Genomic DNA, 17,362 nt, shown 5'->3' with positions numbered 1-17,362 from the left:
GGACTTTTGGACGACCATTCAGAAGTTTGGAGACGTTTGAAGCAACTTTGTAAAAACGCTCCAGAAGGTGAAAAACCCGTTGACAAGAGTCAAGCCTGCAACTTGACCCGGCCTGAATTTCAGGTTTAGTCTGTTGAAGCTCCAGAGGTTTTTACCAGCAACAAGCCTTACATAAGTCAACAATGACCTGACACTAAGCCAAGCTGATTACTAAGTGTAGGAACCTACCTGCCCTTAGTAGTAATCCACATTCCAACAAGTGAATTCATAAGGTGCTTTTTAATGTTTAGTAAGATACCCATCTCAAGGCACGATGGGGGAGTTGGACACGGCCTGATCTGAACTTGTGCTGCTCCCACCCAAGCTTGTTGCTCCTACCCCCACTCCTCCATGCCATCCATTGTCTAAGTTCATGTCCCTGCTTCTTCATTACAGCCCCGTATGGCTGTTATTCTTCCTCGGCCCCTCCAGTCTGCCCTGAACACTAAGCTTGATGCTTGAGTCCATGCACCAGCCCCCTCCCTCCTGCCCTGCTCGGTCCATTGTGCTGCCACTGCACCCAGATATCTTGAAGTCCCTGCCCCCTTCCTGCCCTTCATTACCCAATTCTATGCCCCATCATTGCCCTTCTGCTTAGCCTCTGTGCTTAACAGGACCTACCTTAACCATACACTGCAACCTGCCCTTGGGGCTACCTAGGGCCTACCTTGGGGGTGTCTGACATGTAAGAAAAGGGAAGGTTTAGGCCTGGCAAGTGGGTACACTTGCCAAGTCAAATTTACAGTTAAAATTGCCCACACAGACACTGCAATGGCAGGTCTGAGACATGATTACAGAGCTACTTATTTGGGTGGCACAACCGCCATTGTTTGGACTTCAAATTTATGATCCACGGAAACAGCAAGGTATTGTAAATTAAGAGAAATTGATTACCTTGAATAAAAATGTTACAATCCTTATGCTGATGCAGTTTTTCTTAGCTGCCTCTAAATTGTTTCTGTATTAATGTTTCAAACATGGCTCACTCTCAGCATTAAAAAATAAAGCATGTAGAAGTCAAAATGAAATGCATTACGAATATAGTTTGTGTATGTTACACTACATCTTTGAGACACTAAAAATGTAGAGGCAAAATTTGGAATCAATTGTGCTGCAATGATTTTTTACTCCTGTGTGTGCTTGTACCTGATTTTACAACAGGGCCATATTTTAGAAAGTGCCCTGGAAGAGTAGCGGGCATGTGTGCGTGCTCTGTGCACCCCTGGGGCAATAATAGAAGGGGATGTAGAGGCTTGTGCTGCTCCTTCTGTAATACAGATGACGCTGATGCACATGCAGCACCAGTGACTGGTCCTTCATTTGCATAGGGGTGTGATGCCATGTAAATGAGGGAATCCATTTACCTTGGTACCCGTGCCGTATTATGGACATGGGTGCAGAGACAAAGAAGCTGTCAGGAGGGACAATAACAGTAAGCTACAAAAAAGTGGCACACAGTCAGTATGCCACCTGATGGTTGTCCTCTGGAGGGAGTCAGGGGGGTCCTCTGAACTTCCCAGACATTTCCTTGCAGGCCGGTGTTGTCACTCACTGCACCAGCCTGCAAGGGGATATCTCTCCCTTCTTAAAAGTTCAGATGGGTTGCCGCTTTCAAAGTGAAACACAGAGCAGCTTTGAAGCAGCCATTCAATTTCACTTGAATGCTCTGTCCCCTGCATCAAGTTCTGCAAATTGAGACCAGCTGACCAGTGTCCAGTGGCCTTTAGAGGATTCGAACCAGGTGCATTCTGGGAACTATAGTCCCAACTCCCAAGGAGCAACACAGAGCTTCTGTAACATTGGACCAAGTTGTGGACACTGCAAGACCCCATAAACAACTTCTGCACACTCTGGGCTTCACCATAAGAAGGACTTTGCCTTGCCTCTAAGGATCCAGTAGTGGACTCCCTGTAAGCAACAGGCACAAAAGAGCTATCCAGAGTCCCCTGCATCAAGTTCTGCAAAAAGAGACTAGCTGACCAGTGTCCACTGGCCTTTAGACGATTCTGACCAGGTGCATTCTGGGAACTATAGTCCCAACTCACAAGGAGCAACACAGAGCTTCTGGAACATTGGACCAAGTTGTATAAACTGCAAGATCCCATAAAGGACTTTTGGACGACCATTCAGAAGTTTGGAGACGTTTGAAGCAACTTTGTAAAAACGCTCCAGAAGGTGAAAAACCCGTTGACAAGAGTCAAGCCTGCAACTTGACCCGGCCTGAATTTCAGGTTTAGTCTGTTGAAGCTCCAGAGGTTTTTACCAGCAACAAGCCTTACATAAGTCAACAATGACCTGTGCTGCAGGCCCACTAGTAGCATTTGATTTACAGGCCCTGGGCACCTCTAGTGCACTGTACTAGGGACTTACTAATAAATCAAATATGCCAATCATGGATAAACCAATTACATACACATTTTGTAAAGGAGCACTTGCACTTTAGCACTTGCACTTTAGCACTGGTTAGCAGTGGTAAAGTGCCCAGACTAACAAAAACAGCAAAATCAGAGTCCAGAACACTTCAACAACCTTGGGAACAGAAGCAAAAATTTAAGGGAGACCATGCCAAGGATGAAAAAGTCTAACAATGTCTATAGTTTTTAAAATGTAAAGTAATTTTAATTACTATATGTTAATCCAATCGCCACCACACATGGTCTCCAGCCGTGCATGGCAGGGGATGGCCACAGCTCACAACAAACTCCCTATAACTTCCCAACCCCAGGCCATCACGCCATTCGGCCGTGCACAGCAGCACTTGACTGAAGATTCATATAACCACCAAGCCCTGAATCATGCATGGCCTTTGGCAACGTGTTGTAGGTTGGCCACCCCTTTTTAACCACACCAAAGCTGCACCACATACAACCGTTTGCGGTGGCGGCTAACCCCATGTAACCATCCAACCCCATGCCATGGCCTTCAGCCGAAGGTGTTTGGAGCTTAAAACAACATTAAATATATATTCATAGGATCTCCACGGGTCCCTACAAGCTCCAGGGAGCAGCACCTCCCCAGCTCTACCTGATAAAACATTTTGAGGGGCCACATAAACCATCCTTGGGCCCCAGGTACTATCACCTCTCCAAGGCTATGTTAAATAAATATATGGGGGTCCCAAGAACCCCCCTGGGATTCTGGACCATCTCCTCCCTGGGTCTACATAATAAAAAAAACTCAGGGGGTCGTGCAGAGCCCCCCGGTCTTGGGAACCACCACCTCCCCAGGACAACATGTAAAAATTTAAAAAGGTACATGGGCGAGCACTGCCCCCCCTGAGCCCCAATGACCACCACCTACCCAGGGCTACATAATGAAAAAACTTAGGGAGGCCTCACAGACCTCCTAGGTATGGAGACTGCTACCTCCCCGTAACAACATAAAACAAATATATGGGGGGCCTCGATGGGGCTACATACCAGAATAAAAAAACAAAATAGTTGGACTGTGCAGACCCTTCTGGAGACACCACCTTGCTGGGACAACATTAAAAATGTATACGGGGGCTGCATAAACCCCCTCTGTGGGCCCAGGAACCACCACCTCCCCCGGGCTATGCTTAAATGATTTATAGGGGGGCGGCAAGGACCCCATGGGCCCCAGGGACCACCACCTCACCAAGACAAAATACTTTTTTTAAAAAAGGTATTGGACCACGTGGCCAATTTCAGCCCCAGCCACATGTTACGCTGTGCACAGGACATATGGCTTTAAGTTTTGGGAACCATGGTGTGTGCCTGAAATACCCCGTGGTCTCAGCCAGTTCCTGTCACCGGCAGGAGCAGCTGCAAATTGCAACTCCCTGCATGCAGGAGCAATGTTTTCATTTTTTTCCCTTCTGCATGTTAGCGGGCCGAGAAAGTTATCTGAACTCTGCACTCAGCATTCTGTGCTTGCTGAAAGCAGAGTGTTTGATTTTGTTTTGCAAAAGCAAACAGCTACTTCCCAAAGGTGGGCATCTCAGGAGGTAGCAGGAGCTGACCCTGGGAGGGGGATGGTGGCAGTCCCTGGGCCATGTATGCTCCAGGAGGGGGCTGTGCAGCCCTTCTCCTTGATTTCTATTTCACCCTGAGTAAGTGGTGGTCCCAGAGGTAGGCATCCACACAGAACCCCTCTTTAAATCATTTTGTAACCCTGAGGAGGTTTCTGTCCTTTATGTTGCCGTGGGGAAGAGGTGGTTTCCGAGGGGATGGGGGGGCTGCATGCCTGCCTGCATACTTCATAAACATAGCCTTGGGGTGCTAGTGGTCCCACAGGACCCCCCATTTCATAATTATAAATCTAGCTCTGGGGAGGTGGTGGTCTTCAAGAGTCCCCAGCGGTTGCCAGTAGGTAGTTAAAGTTTGGACCATGCGTGCATTGAAAAAGTGTTTTTTTGACTTGCCTATATCTTTGGCACCATTGACGAAACTTCACAATGTTTTCGAAAAGAAGGTGTCCCAGAGAATCTTGTTGTACATGAGAAGGTTTGGGTGATCTCTAAAGTGGGGGTCAACAGAAAGGGGGGGTCAAATAAAGTGTGTTTCCTGTTATAATTCCCATAGGTATTTTAGACGTGAATACATCCCAACCCGCTGGATGGAACTGCACCAAATTTGGCAAAAAGGTTGCTCTTGGTCCAGAAAGAGTGTTTTATGGTGTAACACTGTTCTTTAATTTTTTTTAAGTATTAAAGGGAAAAGAAATATAGATATCAAGAGGCATGAAGGGTTCTGAATAATAATGAGCTTGTGCAATGAAATGCAGAGTTCTGATTGGCTCCCAGCACTTCAACTAGGAAAGGTAGGGAGCCATTTTAGGACTCAGCTTCAGCTGAGTCCCACAAAAGAAGATGAAAAAATGCAAAGGGATTAGAGAAGGGACACCCTGACCCCTTAGCTCTGGTGCTGGGGTTCTGGAGTGACTCCCCCCAGGGTAAAAATTATTTTTTTTTAAACAATTTGGCGCAAATTCACTGTGGATGCATGAATTTACAGGGGATCTGCAAATCTGCACTAAATATTTCAAAAATAAACAAACGGGGGCTCTTACGCTTGTTATACTAAAGCCCCCAGGTTGGCCAGCTCCTGAGGGCATCTAAAAAAAGGAGGGGCACACACGGGGCACCCCATCTAGGGCACTTTTTTGCCCCAAGGACCGCCACCTCCCTTGGTCTTAATTAACACTGTATGTCGTGGGTGGCTGGGTGAACCCACACAGCCATGGGACCACCACTTCCTCAAGGCTATAGAATAATCAATGCGGTCACTAAAGAAAAAAAGGCTACAGGGACGTTATCATTTTCAGGTTCTGAATTTGCTCGTACAAAATCTTAGAAATTCACCAGTTATAGTTAGAGTTATTTTCAGGTAACTGTAACTCGTGACATAAGGTAACTATAAGTTGCACCCTCGGCATGCACTACAAATTTACCCAGATATTACAGCAATCATGGCATCTTTTATAACATCATTCATAATATCACTGTAAAATTTGTTGAAAGATTATTCAGAAAAGAATTGTACATGGCGGGGTGTGATAATACTGATATGACTATGAATTCCCACCTACACTATGATAGAATTCCACTAGTTTGCATGGCCAACCCACAACATCTTCCAATAAAGCTGCGTTATTTACAAAGCTATCATGACTGGCATCCTACGTATCTGTCTGACAATTTCTCCACAAATGATAGATCTCTGAACAACTGTAACCAGAAAATCATCACACTGGAGAGGAAGAAGTGCAAACAATATAAAACAAGGCAAAAAGCATTCTTCATCTAAGCACCCAAGATTTGAAAAACAAAAATTCCCATATCCATCAGGATTGTCCAATCCTTGCTTCTATTTAGGAAAGAGCTGAAAACAAAACTCTTTGACCCCTTCACTGCCAGGCCTTTTCCCCCTCAGGTGCTAGGCCTTTTTGTGGCTATTTGGACTTAGGCCCTCATAACTTTTTGTCCACAGAAGCTACCCATGCCAAATTTGTGCCCTTTTGTTGCAACATCCTAGGGATTCTAGAGGTAACCAGAGTTTGTGTGTTCACCTGAAGGAGACCAAGAAATTTGCCAAAATACGACAAACATTTTGTTTAAAAAAACAAAATGGGAAAAAAGGGCTGCAGAAGAATGCTTGTGTTTTTTTTCCTGAAAATGGCATCAACAAAGGGTTTGTGGTGCTAAAATCACCAGCCTCCCAGCTTTCAGGAGCAGGCAAACTTGAATCAGAAAACCACATTTTTCAATACAATTTTGGCATTTTACTGGGACATACCCCATTTTTACTATTTTTGTGCTTTTAGCCTCCTTCCAGTTAGTGACAGATATGGGTGTGTAACCAATATTGGATCCCGGAAAGGAAAACATTTCTGAAAGGTAGACACAACTCTGAATTCATCAAGGGGTCATTTGTGTAGATCCTACAAGGTTTTCATACAGAAAATTGCAGCTAAAGCAAAACAATATTGACATTGAAATAAAAAAAAAAGCTATTTTTCTCCACGTTTTACTCTGTAACTTTTTCCTGTGATGTTAGGTGTTTGAAAGCAACACACTGTCTTACATTTGGAAGGAAAAAATGTGGAGAAAGACAAGGAGCAATAACACTTGTTCTGCAATTCTGTGTTCCCCCAAGTCTCCCGATAAAAATGGTACCTCAATTGCGTGGGTAGGCCTAATGCTCGCGACAGGAAATGGAACATGGACACATCACATTTTTACATTGAAATCTGACGTGTTTTTTGCAAAGTGCCTAGCTGTAGATTTTGGCCTCTAGCTGAGCTGGCACCTAGGGAAACCACCAAATTTGTGCATTTTTGAAAACTAGACACCTAGGTGAAGTTAGGATGGGGTGACTTGTGGGGCTCTCACCAGGTTCAGAATCCTTTGGAAACCTCAAAATTTGGCCAAAAACACTTTTTCCTCACATTTCAGTGACAGAAAGTTCTTGAATGTAAGGGGAGCCACAAATGTCCTTCCACCCATCATTCCCTCAAGTTTCCCTATGAAAATGGTACCTCACTTGTGTGGGTAGGCCTAGTTCTCACGACAGGAAATGCCCCAAAACACAACGTGGACACATCACATTTTCCTAAAGAAAACAGAGCTGTTTTTTTGGAAAATGCCTAGCTGTGGATTTTGGCCTCTAGCTCATCCTGCACCTACAGAAACCTACCAAAACTTGCATTTTTTTAAACTAGACACCTAGGGGAATCCAAGATGGGATGACTTGTGGGCTCTCATCAGGTTCTGTTACCCAGAATCCTTGCAAAACCTTTTTCCTCAAATTTTGGTGACAGAAAGTTCAGGAACCTGTCTGGAGCCACAAATTTCCTTCCACCCAGCGTACCCCCAAGTCTCCAGATAAAAATTATACCTCACTTGTATGGGTAGTCCTAGTACTCGCAAATGGAATGCACCAAAACACTATCTAGACACATCAAAATTATCAAATACAAAATGACCTGTTTTTTTTGCGGGGCCCTGTGTTTTTGGTCCTCAGCTCAGCAGCCATCTAGGTAAACCTACCAAACCCAGACATTTCTGAAAACTAGGCACCCGAGGGAGTCCACGGAGTTGTGACTTGCGTGGATCCCCCAATGTTTTCTTACCCAGAATCCTCAGCAAACCACAAATTTAGCTAAAAAAATCAAATTTTCCCCACATTTCTGTGTGGGATATCCGCACCAGGACATATTTCCTACCACCCAATGTTCCCCTCAGCCTCCCGGTAAAAATGATACCTCACTTGTACAGGTGGTCCAAGTACCTGTGACAGGGAAGAACCAAAAACATGTAGAAATTGAGGGGGGAACCAAAGTGGACCCAAAAGGGCAATTTAAAAAAAACATTTTTAGGCTGACAAGTGCAGCAGAATTTTCATCAGTATAGATGAGACAATGCTGGGTGGTAGGAATTTTGTTGATTACTGCGGATTCCAGAAGGTTCCATCACAAAAATGTGGGAAAAATTTGTAATTTCCAGCAAAGTTGGAGGTTTGCAGGGCATTTTGAGTAAGAAAATGGTGTAGGGTGCATGTGAAGCACACCATCCTGGACTCACCCAGATGTTTAGTTTTCAGATGTGTCTAGGTCTTGTAGATTTTTCTACATGGCAGCATCCCAAAGTCCAAAAAGTGCAACCCTCACCATTCCTAGTGGGATGAATTTGAGAGTTAGCCAAGCTCTCATGGCCCAAACGTAAAACCAAAACCCCAAATTATCTAATGTCTTCTTGCTTGCCGTGGGATAAGATGTTTTAGTTTGAGGGGGTAGAGCTGAAAGAGTGTTACCCGCTTCAGTTGGGGTGGAGGCATAACCAGGCCCACACTGGTTGATAGCCACCAACCCACAATTTTTTGTTTTTTTAAATTCCCTGGCATCTACTAGGCTTTCTGCCCCCCTGAGGTGTGGATCAGACATAATTGCCCCATGGGCAGAACAACTTTGGCCCCATTTATTTGGGGTGGGGGTATGGCCATACTCCCACCCTCTGTGGTTTCTGCCCTTCCCAGGGGCAGATTGGCCTAATAGAAATAGGCCGATCTGTCCCCAAGGGGAGAAAAATGGCCTAAAATAAATTTCCCCCCGGGGGAACGACCCTTCCCTAAGAGGTCACTCCCTTTGCGTGAAATTGGCGCAAAAAGAAAAATCCCCGGGACCTAGTGGTTTCTGCCCCCCCCCGGGGGCAGATCAGCCTAAAAAAAATGAGCCGATCCCCCCACAAGCGGGGCAGAAATGTCCTACAAGTAATTCTGCCCCCCGGGGAGCAACCCTTGCCTAAGGGGTCACTCCCCACGTATAAAAAATAAATAAACTAAAAAAAATTAGCCCTGGTGTCTAGGGGTTTCTGCCCCCCTGGAGGCAGATCGGCCTAACTATAATAGGCTGATCTGCCCCAGGTGGGCAGAAAACACCTACAAATATTTCCCCCCCTGGGGAGCAGCCCTTACCCAAGGGGCTGCTTCCCTCATTCAATCATATATAAAATAAATCCCTGGTGCCTAGTGGTTCCTGCCCCCCTTGGGGGCAGATTGGCCTAATGAAAATATGCCGATCTGCCGGACAGATATGGCCTAAGAGTAATTTTGCCCCCCGGGGAGCACATATAAACAACAACAAAAAAATCAGGCAGCAGAAATGCTGCGAAAGACATCAAAGGAAAGGAAAGGCCTTTCCTTTCCTTTGATGCCTTTCTCGGCCACTTCAGTGATCGGAGGAGAAATGAAAAAGCATTTCTCCTCAGATTGGTGCTGGAAGCTGAGCTTCCAGCACGAAGGGGCAGGCCTTTGTTGAGGTCAGCGTGCAATTGCCCTTCCATCCCTGCCCAGGGGAGGGGGGTGCCAGGCCCTGGGGGCCCATAGCAGGCCAAGGTGGTTACGTCCCTGGTTTCTCAGCGCCACGGCAGCGGACGTAACCACCTCGCCCTGGGCATTCGAGGGGTTAAAGGGCAAAACATCACAATAAATTAACAGTCCACTTCCACTTAGAAGCTAGCTATCCACCCTGAACCTATGTCTCTGTATCTTCTTATTGGAGCGCAGTGCTCTTCTGTCTTTTGGCTAGGGTCACATCAAATACTACATATTATTTTATATATATAAATATATATATATATATATATATATATATATATATATATATATATATGACACACACACATGTATATATACACACACACACACATAACTGATGTGGACTGTATTCCATAATGTAATTTTATCCTGTCACATTTCTCCATTACAACTTACTGGTGGTCTACTTCTAATTATGTTATAGTTTATGTAGGGTAGAGTCATGAAATTTCAAATTACCTATGTATGAAATGATGATGACCAGCTGGGTGCAGCCATGCTATTAGTTGCAAATGGCTATAAAAATAAACCCAAGTTAAAGCTCTCAAGGACTCTTTAGTCATGCTTCACTCATATAGTATATATTGTTGAGGACATGGCTTAAACATATCTGAGGATTTTATGTTCTTTCTCACAAGGAATGTGCCTAGCAGTTTAGTCTATGCTAACAACACTGATAATGTCAATCGTTTTATGTTTTGTCCAGTGAAAAATATTTTCTCAAGCTTCTATAAATCCAAATATGCAACACGAAGTTAGGATCTGGTCAAGCACTTCTCACACATACAAAATGATATGGCACATGTAGCAGCACAATCCTTTTTGATGCAAAGAGGTGCAGTACGTGGTGCAGGCTTTTATGACACACAAAGCAGGTTCATCAGAAGTAGAAGAAATACGTGCTTCCCTTAAAGAGATATAGGGTACGGAATGGACAACAGATATACAAGGGTATAATAACTATAGCAAAGGTTCAACACAAGAAGTTGCAGATCGGATTTTTCTCCCTCACAAACACACCTATAGACACATATTCTCACACATCCATACCTACCCACTACACACTTTCTTTCTCTCTCTTACCTGTCTTCTTGTCTCTGTCACTCTCCATGCCACTCCATTAATCGTCTCTCCACCCCACTGTACATCACTTCAATTGATCCAGCTCCACCACACTCCAACCAAAGAGTCTATTATTTAAAACCATGTGTATGTCATTATACAGGTTATGAATGTTAGTGGTCCAGCCTTACTTTAACATGTCAAAGAAGCAGAAACATTGTATGGGTTAAAAGGGGAAAAGAGATAGGGGCATTTAGACCCCAGTGGGTAGTTTGCCAAGGCTGCCGGGGCTATTGAGGCTCTCCTCTACATACCATGCTGTAGACAACATCATTTAATCACAGAGTACAGAGTGTTAGTGTTTCATTTGTGCTATAACAATAGGAGCAGATTAACCAGAAATTAATGCTGGCATTTCTTGACAGCCGAAGTCGCAGTTTTTTAAAACTCTTTTTATTATTCATACTTTTTGCTTTTCAGAGACAAAACACACAAAGAGGGTACTCATTTCAGAAAAAGTGCAGATGCTCTCTGGGAGGCTTGTTGCCTCCAACAATTGCGTGCAGGTGAAGTTTGTGGAGGCTCCATCATTGAGGGATCTGTGGGTTTGTAACCCTTCATATTTGTGGCAAGACTCTTGCTCTGCTGCCCCCTAATTGAGGCTTTAGGTTTTCTTTGTAGAACTGCTTTGACTTTTCCATACATGCGTACTATCTCAAACATTCTAGAGATCCTAAGATTACTGTGTCCAACTGAAACCTCTTTCCCCCTTCCCTTTCATTGTCAAAAAGGCTGCTACCTCCAGTTGAAAATTACTATAAAACAAACACAAATGCTCAAAAAGTCATTGCTCTGTGAATCACTACATTTAAAATAAAATAAGTAGTGGTTGGGAGCATAACACAAGAGTAGCATACAATCGGACACACTTCATACACAAGAACTCCTATATCCCACTCAGAAAAGTAATTGGAATGAGAAAAGGGCTAGGGTTCTGAATATAAGCAATCAGCCTCCTCTTACTCTTCCATTGTAAAACATGGAGCCATACATTTACAAACTCTTTGCATTCTGGTTTGTAAACCCAAGCCAGATGCAAAGTCTACTGGTGAGATTTATAAACCTGCATAAAGATTACAACCGAAAGTAACACAAAGTAGCTCAATGTGCTGCCTTGCATTACTTTACAGCAAGGAGACATGCCATGGGTGATGCATGAGCGTTCCCCTGCAAAACCAGTCGGATTTGACACAAATCTCTACAAAGAATTGCAGTCAGGCATTTGTGTCAACATACTGCGCCTCAGTGATGCAGGCCAACAAGGAGAAATGTTTTCATTTCTCATCCGTTTTCCTTCTTTGCATATGTGCTGCATTCTACAACACACAAAGAGAGAAATGCCTTAAAGTTGAAATGACCCATTCCTCTACAAAAACTACACTTACAACAAGGCAGACACCTTATCAAGTATGGTACAAGGGTGTCTGTGTTGGGGCATGCAGACAAAAGTACACCAGCACAGGGAGAGAGCAGAGCAGTATCACAGTATTAGTAGGTGTACTGCTGTTGTCCTCTACCCTGTTCATGTAACGCAACACAGCAACTTCACTTTCAGCGTGATTTGCGTCATCTCTTTATAATATTAGCTCAAATAATTCAACCTTACTAGTGCCTGTTCTTCCTCCAGTTGTACTCGTTCAGGTGAGTGAGTGGAAGACAAGGGTTGAAGGGGTATTGAATGCATACATCATGAGACCGAATCTGGAATGGCACCTTCACTTCATTTCATTTAACGTTCAAAGGTTCCAGGGGCCGCTGCTCCCTCCTGTAGGATTATGTGCCATTGTGTGCCAAATTAATCAGCACTCAAACTTGTACTACTCTTGGAAAATGTTCAGGTTCTCATCGAGGCTAATTCAGTCAAGGAAAAAGATTATCACTCTAGTTATTTTTATGACAAAAATATGTGTTCTTAGAAAACACAAACAGTAGACAGACATGGTTTAATTTGTCACATGCACATGGAGCGCCTCGAATTCGCATGCACATCCACGTGCAGAACTCATATTTTTGTGGAGTCTGGCTGTTTGGTGTGTAAAGTATCAAACTCTTCTAGTATTGCTTTGCTAGTGCTGATTAGACTGATTATACAGTAATAGGTCTCCAGGCTGCCTTTACCACACACGTAAGCAGGGCAAAGCAGCGGTTCTATGGCAGGTACTATTTGAATAACGTGATGGAAAATAACAGTTTAAAATAATGTTGAAATGAAACACTGTTTAGAGCATTAATAGATACAATGACACTGAGAGAAAGTAGAGTGTACTTCTGCAAATAGGAAATATTGGTTGCTGCAGGTATCCAGTGTTACGAAACTGCATGGTTGAGCAGTTTTTGTGGCCTGGATCTCCCATTTACCTCAAGTTTGATAAAGTCCACTTGGGTTTGCAAGGACGTATGCAGGGACTGACAGTTAATAAACCCACAAGAAAGAGTAGGCACAATCTAACCATGACCCATTTATAGCCATAGGAAATCAGGTCCTGATCTTTCAAGTTCTCATTCTAGATGGATATTGCTGGATTGGCAAAAGATAGTGTATGAAAAAAAGTAGGATTTTGGTATAATCGCCCTGCTACAACAACTTTCTCCCAGCCCTTTACTATTTGGTGCAATCCCACATCCCCCATTACATTAACATCAAATTGAGCTGGGATATCTACTTGTTCACAGGCCACGATTGAAGTGCATTCCAATTCATATTGAGAAACTAAACGTTTAATTCTTTTAGAATGTAATGGTGTCGCAATAAATGTCTTTGAACTGTTATTATCTACGCGAATAGAATGGTGAAGAAGTAAATGGGCAACTTAGTGTTACAGCAAGCTGCATACTGAAAATCGAAATTGAATTTGAAAGAGACTGGAGTAAATGCAGTGAAAAACGTAAAAGGAAATAATGAAAATTTAAAAAGATGGCCGAAAATGGTTACCTAATCTGTGGCAAGAATGTGAAAACAGTAAAGCTAGGCAATTGTAAATGATTCATAGTTAAAAGAATCAGAGAAAGACAACTTGGGAAAGGGCAAGGGCGGATAGATCACCATATGCGAATCCTGTCAATTCCAAGTTCAACTGAAATCAATGGAGGTGCCTACAATATAAATTGAGGAAAGTATATACTTAATGTGACTTTATTTATGTATTAATCAATATTTATATTACACTTCGCAGTGATTCTATAAAGTCTGTTATGCAAAACTGAAATGAGCGCTTCAACATATATTACAGTAAAAATGAGTAATAGAGGTGCAAAGGTTTATTGCTTCTTTCATTTCGTTTTGCAGGAGAAAATGCTTGTCGAGTAAACAATGGAGGCTGCAGTTCACTTTGTCTGGCGATTCCAGGAGGCAAAGTGTGTGCTTGTGCCGATGATCAGCATCTGGAAGAGAACAGTACCTTATGCATGTGTAAGATAACTTTATTGTCTCGTATTTTCTGATTTTTAGAAGATTTTCAGTTCTTAAAACAGGAGCTTTCCAGTTGCTCCAATAGTGAACATTAATAAAATATAATGCAACCAAATACGCGTCAGCTAGAATAAATAAAGCTTTGCACATTCTTCTCTGCATGTACTTTTACTGGGATCACAGTGGAAGTGGGGCATAATAATATTTGTAATATCCAGCCCTAATGTTTTCCATAGCTTTTTAACCTGCTCTGCTACAGTGTGAGCTCTTCCAAAAAACGAATGCTTTGAAGGTCAGGGGACCACCAATGTCTCTTTCAGGTAAGCAGTTTATGCAATGTGACACAAAAGGAAGCAGAGCTCTTCCCCAACGTTTTCCTAACTCTATGATAATAATCCTTCTTAACCCCTTATCCTACTGTTCACCTTACCCATCACAGATGATAGCATTGGATGTGTAGCTCAAAACAACTGCACGGTGAACACCTCACTATAGCAAGTCTTTGAATGTCACCTGTACATAAGTCTAGCTTTACATCCTCGCCACATTTTCCATCACCATTAGTACATCGAATACACTCAACAACGTATTTTAGCTTTCCTTTCCATCAGCAACTATTCCCTCTCTTCATTCGTGTGCTATATTACGTATCTTATTAATTGTCAAAGATGATCTGTGCATCTGCAACTTCAGCACTGACTTCAACTTCAAATGCATTTTTAACTTTAGATGGCCCTTTTACATTTTATCCACTTGCTAGTTCAGCTCATATGTCTGAGAAGGACATATTAGGATTGTCAAATTCATCATCATCAAATCTTTTCACTGACCCCTAAGTCCTGGTCCTGAATGCAATTATTTATAAAGGTTATTTTAACAACTGGAATTCTGAGATTATTTTCCCATACTTTTGTCAGGGTCTGGGTAGACGTCCAAATGTTTGCCCAACTATTGAGTTTCAAGCCAGCTACTTCTCTCACGGCCAATCACTTCCAGTGATGTTCCCTTGTTACACCAAGCAGACTTCTTTGAAATCACAATCAACAAGCACACAACTATTATCCTAGGAAAATCATTTTGTTCTATACATACAACATCACTTAATTATTCATCATAGATGGGCCATCTTTGCACCACCTTTCCCTATAAATGCCAGTTAGTGACACAGACAAACTACTTTTAAATCCTTTCAAATCTGTAGCCCTTGCATTACTCACTCATACACAAAACTTGTAGCTCAGGTCTGCTTTCAAAAAAGAAATCCAGGTATCCTAGCAACCTGGTGATAACACACTTCCACAAACCTCCAAAAATGTTGACATTTACTTGTAAATACTATGCACTTTAGTGTGCACTATATTGTACAAATATTGCTATTTGTACTGCAATCGATGCTTCACATGAGTTGCAGCAGAAAGTCACCATGCTTAAGATGGTTAAAAATGTCCAGCCTGTCCTCGACTTGGTCACTCTTGCTGTTTTTCCTTGGCTAACATTCATATTTCAATACAACCCCACATGGGATATTCCTCAATACTGTTATTCACTGAATGGGTTTCAGTGAAACAGTCATGAACTGGTTCTTATTGTCTGATCAACTAAGGTCAACATGTAAAGATTCATAAAAAACCTACCACCCAGTGTTTCTACAGTCCACTCAATCAAAACTGGTGCCCACTTGTGTAGCTTGCCCTATTTGATGTGACAGGAACTGTCTAAACCAGGGACAATACACAGATCACATTGACTTTGTATGTTTATCGTTTTCATCTATTCTTGATGTGGAATGAATTTTGCTTATAGCCAGCTACCTTAGATAGTATAACTGAGGCAGAATGGAAAGATAGTTCATCAACAGTTAATCAATCAATCAATCAATCAATCAATGAAATTTGTAAAGCGCGCTACTCACTCGTGAGGGTCTCAAGGCGCGGGGGTGGGAAGATCACTGTTCGAATAGCCATGTCTTGAGGTTTTTTCTCAAGAACAGGAGGTCTTGGGTCTTGCGGAGGTTGATGGGGAGGTAGTTCCAGGCCTTTGGGGCAAGATAAGAGAAGGATCTGCCCCCTGTGGTAGTGTGTTGGATGCGTGGGATTGTGGCGACTGCAAGGTTGGTGGATCTGAGATGGCGGGTGGGGTTGGGGAAGTTTATTCTATCATTGAGGTAGGATGGGCCGGTGTTGTGGAGGGATTTGTGTGCGTGGACGAGGACTTCGAATGTGATCCTTTTGTCTATGGGGAGCCAGTGGATGGATTTTAGGTGTGGTGAGATGTGTTTGTGGCGGGGGAGGTTCATGATGAGGCGTGCAGCTGTGTTCTGGATTCTCTGGAGTTTGCGCTTGAGTTTGAGTGTGGTGCCGGCGTATAAGGCATTGCCGTAGTCTAGCCTGCTACTGATTAGTGTGTGAGTGACGGTTTTTCTGGTCTCTGTGGGAATCCATTTGAAGGTTTTTTTCAGAATGCGCAGTGTGTTGAAGCAGGAGGAGGTGACGGCGTTGATTTGCTGGGTCATGGTGAGGGAGGGGTTGAGGATGATGCCAAGGTTGCATGCGTGGGGTGCTGCGGTAGGTGCGGGGCCTAGGGCAGTGGGCCACCAGGTGGTGTACCCTATGGATTTGTGGGGGCTGAAAATGATGATCTCGGTTTTGTTGTAGGTGAGCTTGAGGTGGTTGGCTTTCATCAAGTCGGCAGTGTCGAGGAGTGCAGTGTGGAGGTTGCCTTTGGCGGTATTGGGGTTGCGGGGGAGGGAGAAGATGAGTTGGGTGTTGTCTGCGTAGGAGAGAATGGTGATGCCGTGTTGTTGGAGGATGTTTGCTAATGGGATCATGTAGATGTTGAAAAGTGTGGGGCTGAGGGATGATCCTTGGGGGACTCCGCAGATGATTTTAGTGGCAGTGGATTGGAAGGGTGGGATGCGGACTTTCTGGGTCCTGTTGGTGAGGAATGAGGAGATCCAGTCTAGGGCTTTGTGTCGAATCCCGTAGTTGTGGAGGCGTGTGCGGAGTGTTTGGTGGCAGACAGTGTCAAAGGCTGCGGAGAGGTCCAGACAGAATGACTGCGACAGTCTCAACCCTGTCGACTTTGGTTCTGATGTCGTCGGTGCATGTAATGAGGGTGGTTTCCGTGCTATGGTTTTTGCGGAACCCAGATTGGGAGGGGTCGAGTGTGTGGTTTTCCTCCAGGAAGTGGGATAGGCGGGCGTTCACTAGTTTTTCAGCGACCTTGGCAGGGAAGAGGAGGAGAGAGAAGGGGCGGTAGTTGGAGAGGTCGTCTGGGTCAGCTTTGTTTTTATTTTTAGCTGTGCAGTAACTTCATCATGTTTCCATGGGTCTGGGAAGGTGGCGGTGTTGAATGAGCTGTTGATTATGTCTCCAAGTATGGGGATGATGGTTGGGCTGGCTTTGTTGTAGATTCGGTGGGGGAAGGGGTAGGAGGGTGATCCAGAGTGGATGGAGTT

The 17,362-nt window shown here is 43.8% G+C and overlaps 1 protein-coding gene across 1 annotated transcript in view; it reads left to right on the top strand.

Annotated features, from left to right (window-relative positions):
- LRP1B (LDL receptor related protein 1B) overlaps positions 1-17,362 on the top strand; it is a 4,500,992-nt gene that overhangs the window by 2,250,759 nt on the left and 2,232,871 nt on the right. The window contains exon 15 of the mRNA XM_069225083.1: positions 13,783-13,905. Coding sequence (XP_069081184.1) covers positions 13,783-13,905 — 123 coding nt within the window. The remainder of the gene's footprint in view (positions 1-13,782; positions 13,906-17,362) is intronic.

Source organism: Pleurodeles waltl, chromosome 3_1 (assembly GCF_031143425.1).
Source record: "Pleurodeles waltl isolate 20211129_DDA chromosome 3_1, aPleWal1.hap1.20221129, whole genome shotgun sequence".
NCBI lineage: Eukaryota > Metazoa > Chordata > Amphibia > Caudata > Salamandridae > Pleurodeles > Pleurodeles waltl.
Note: the sequence above shows the minus strand (reverse complement) of the source record. Positions and strands in the feature narration are given on the sequence as shown.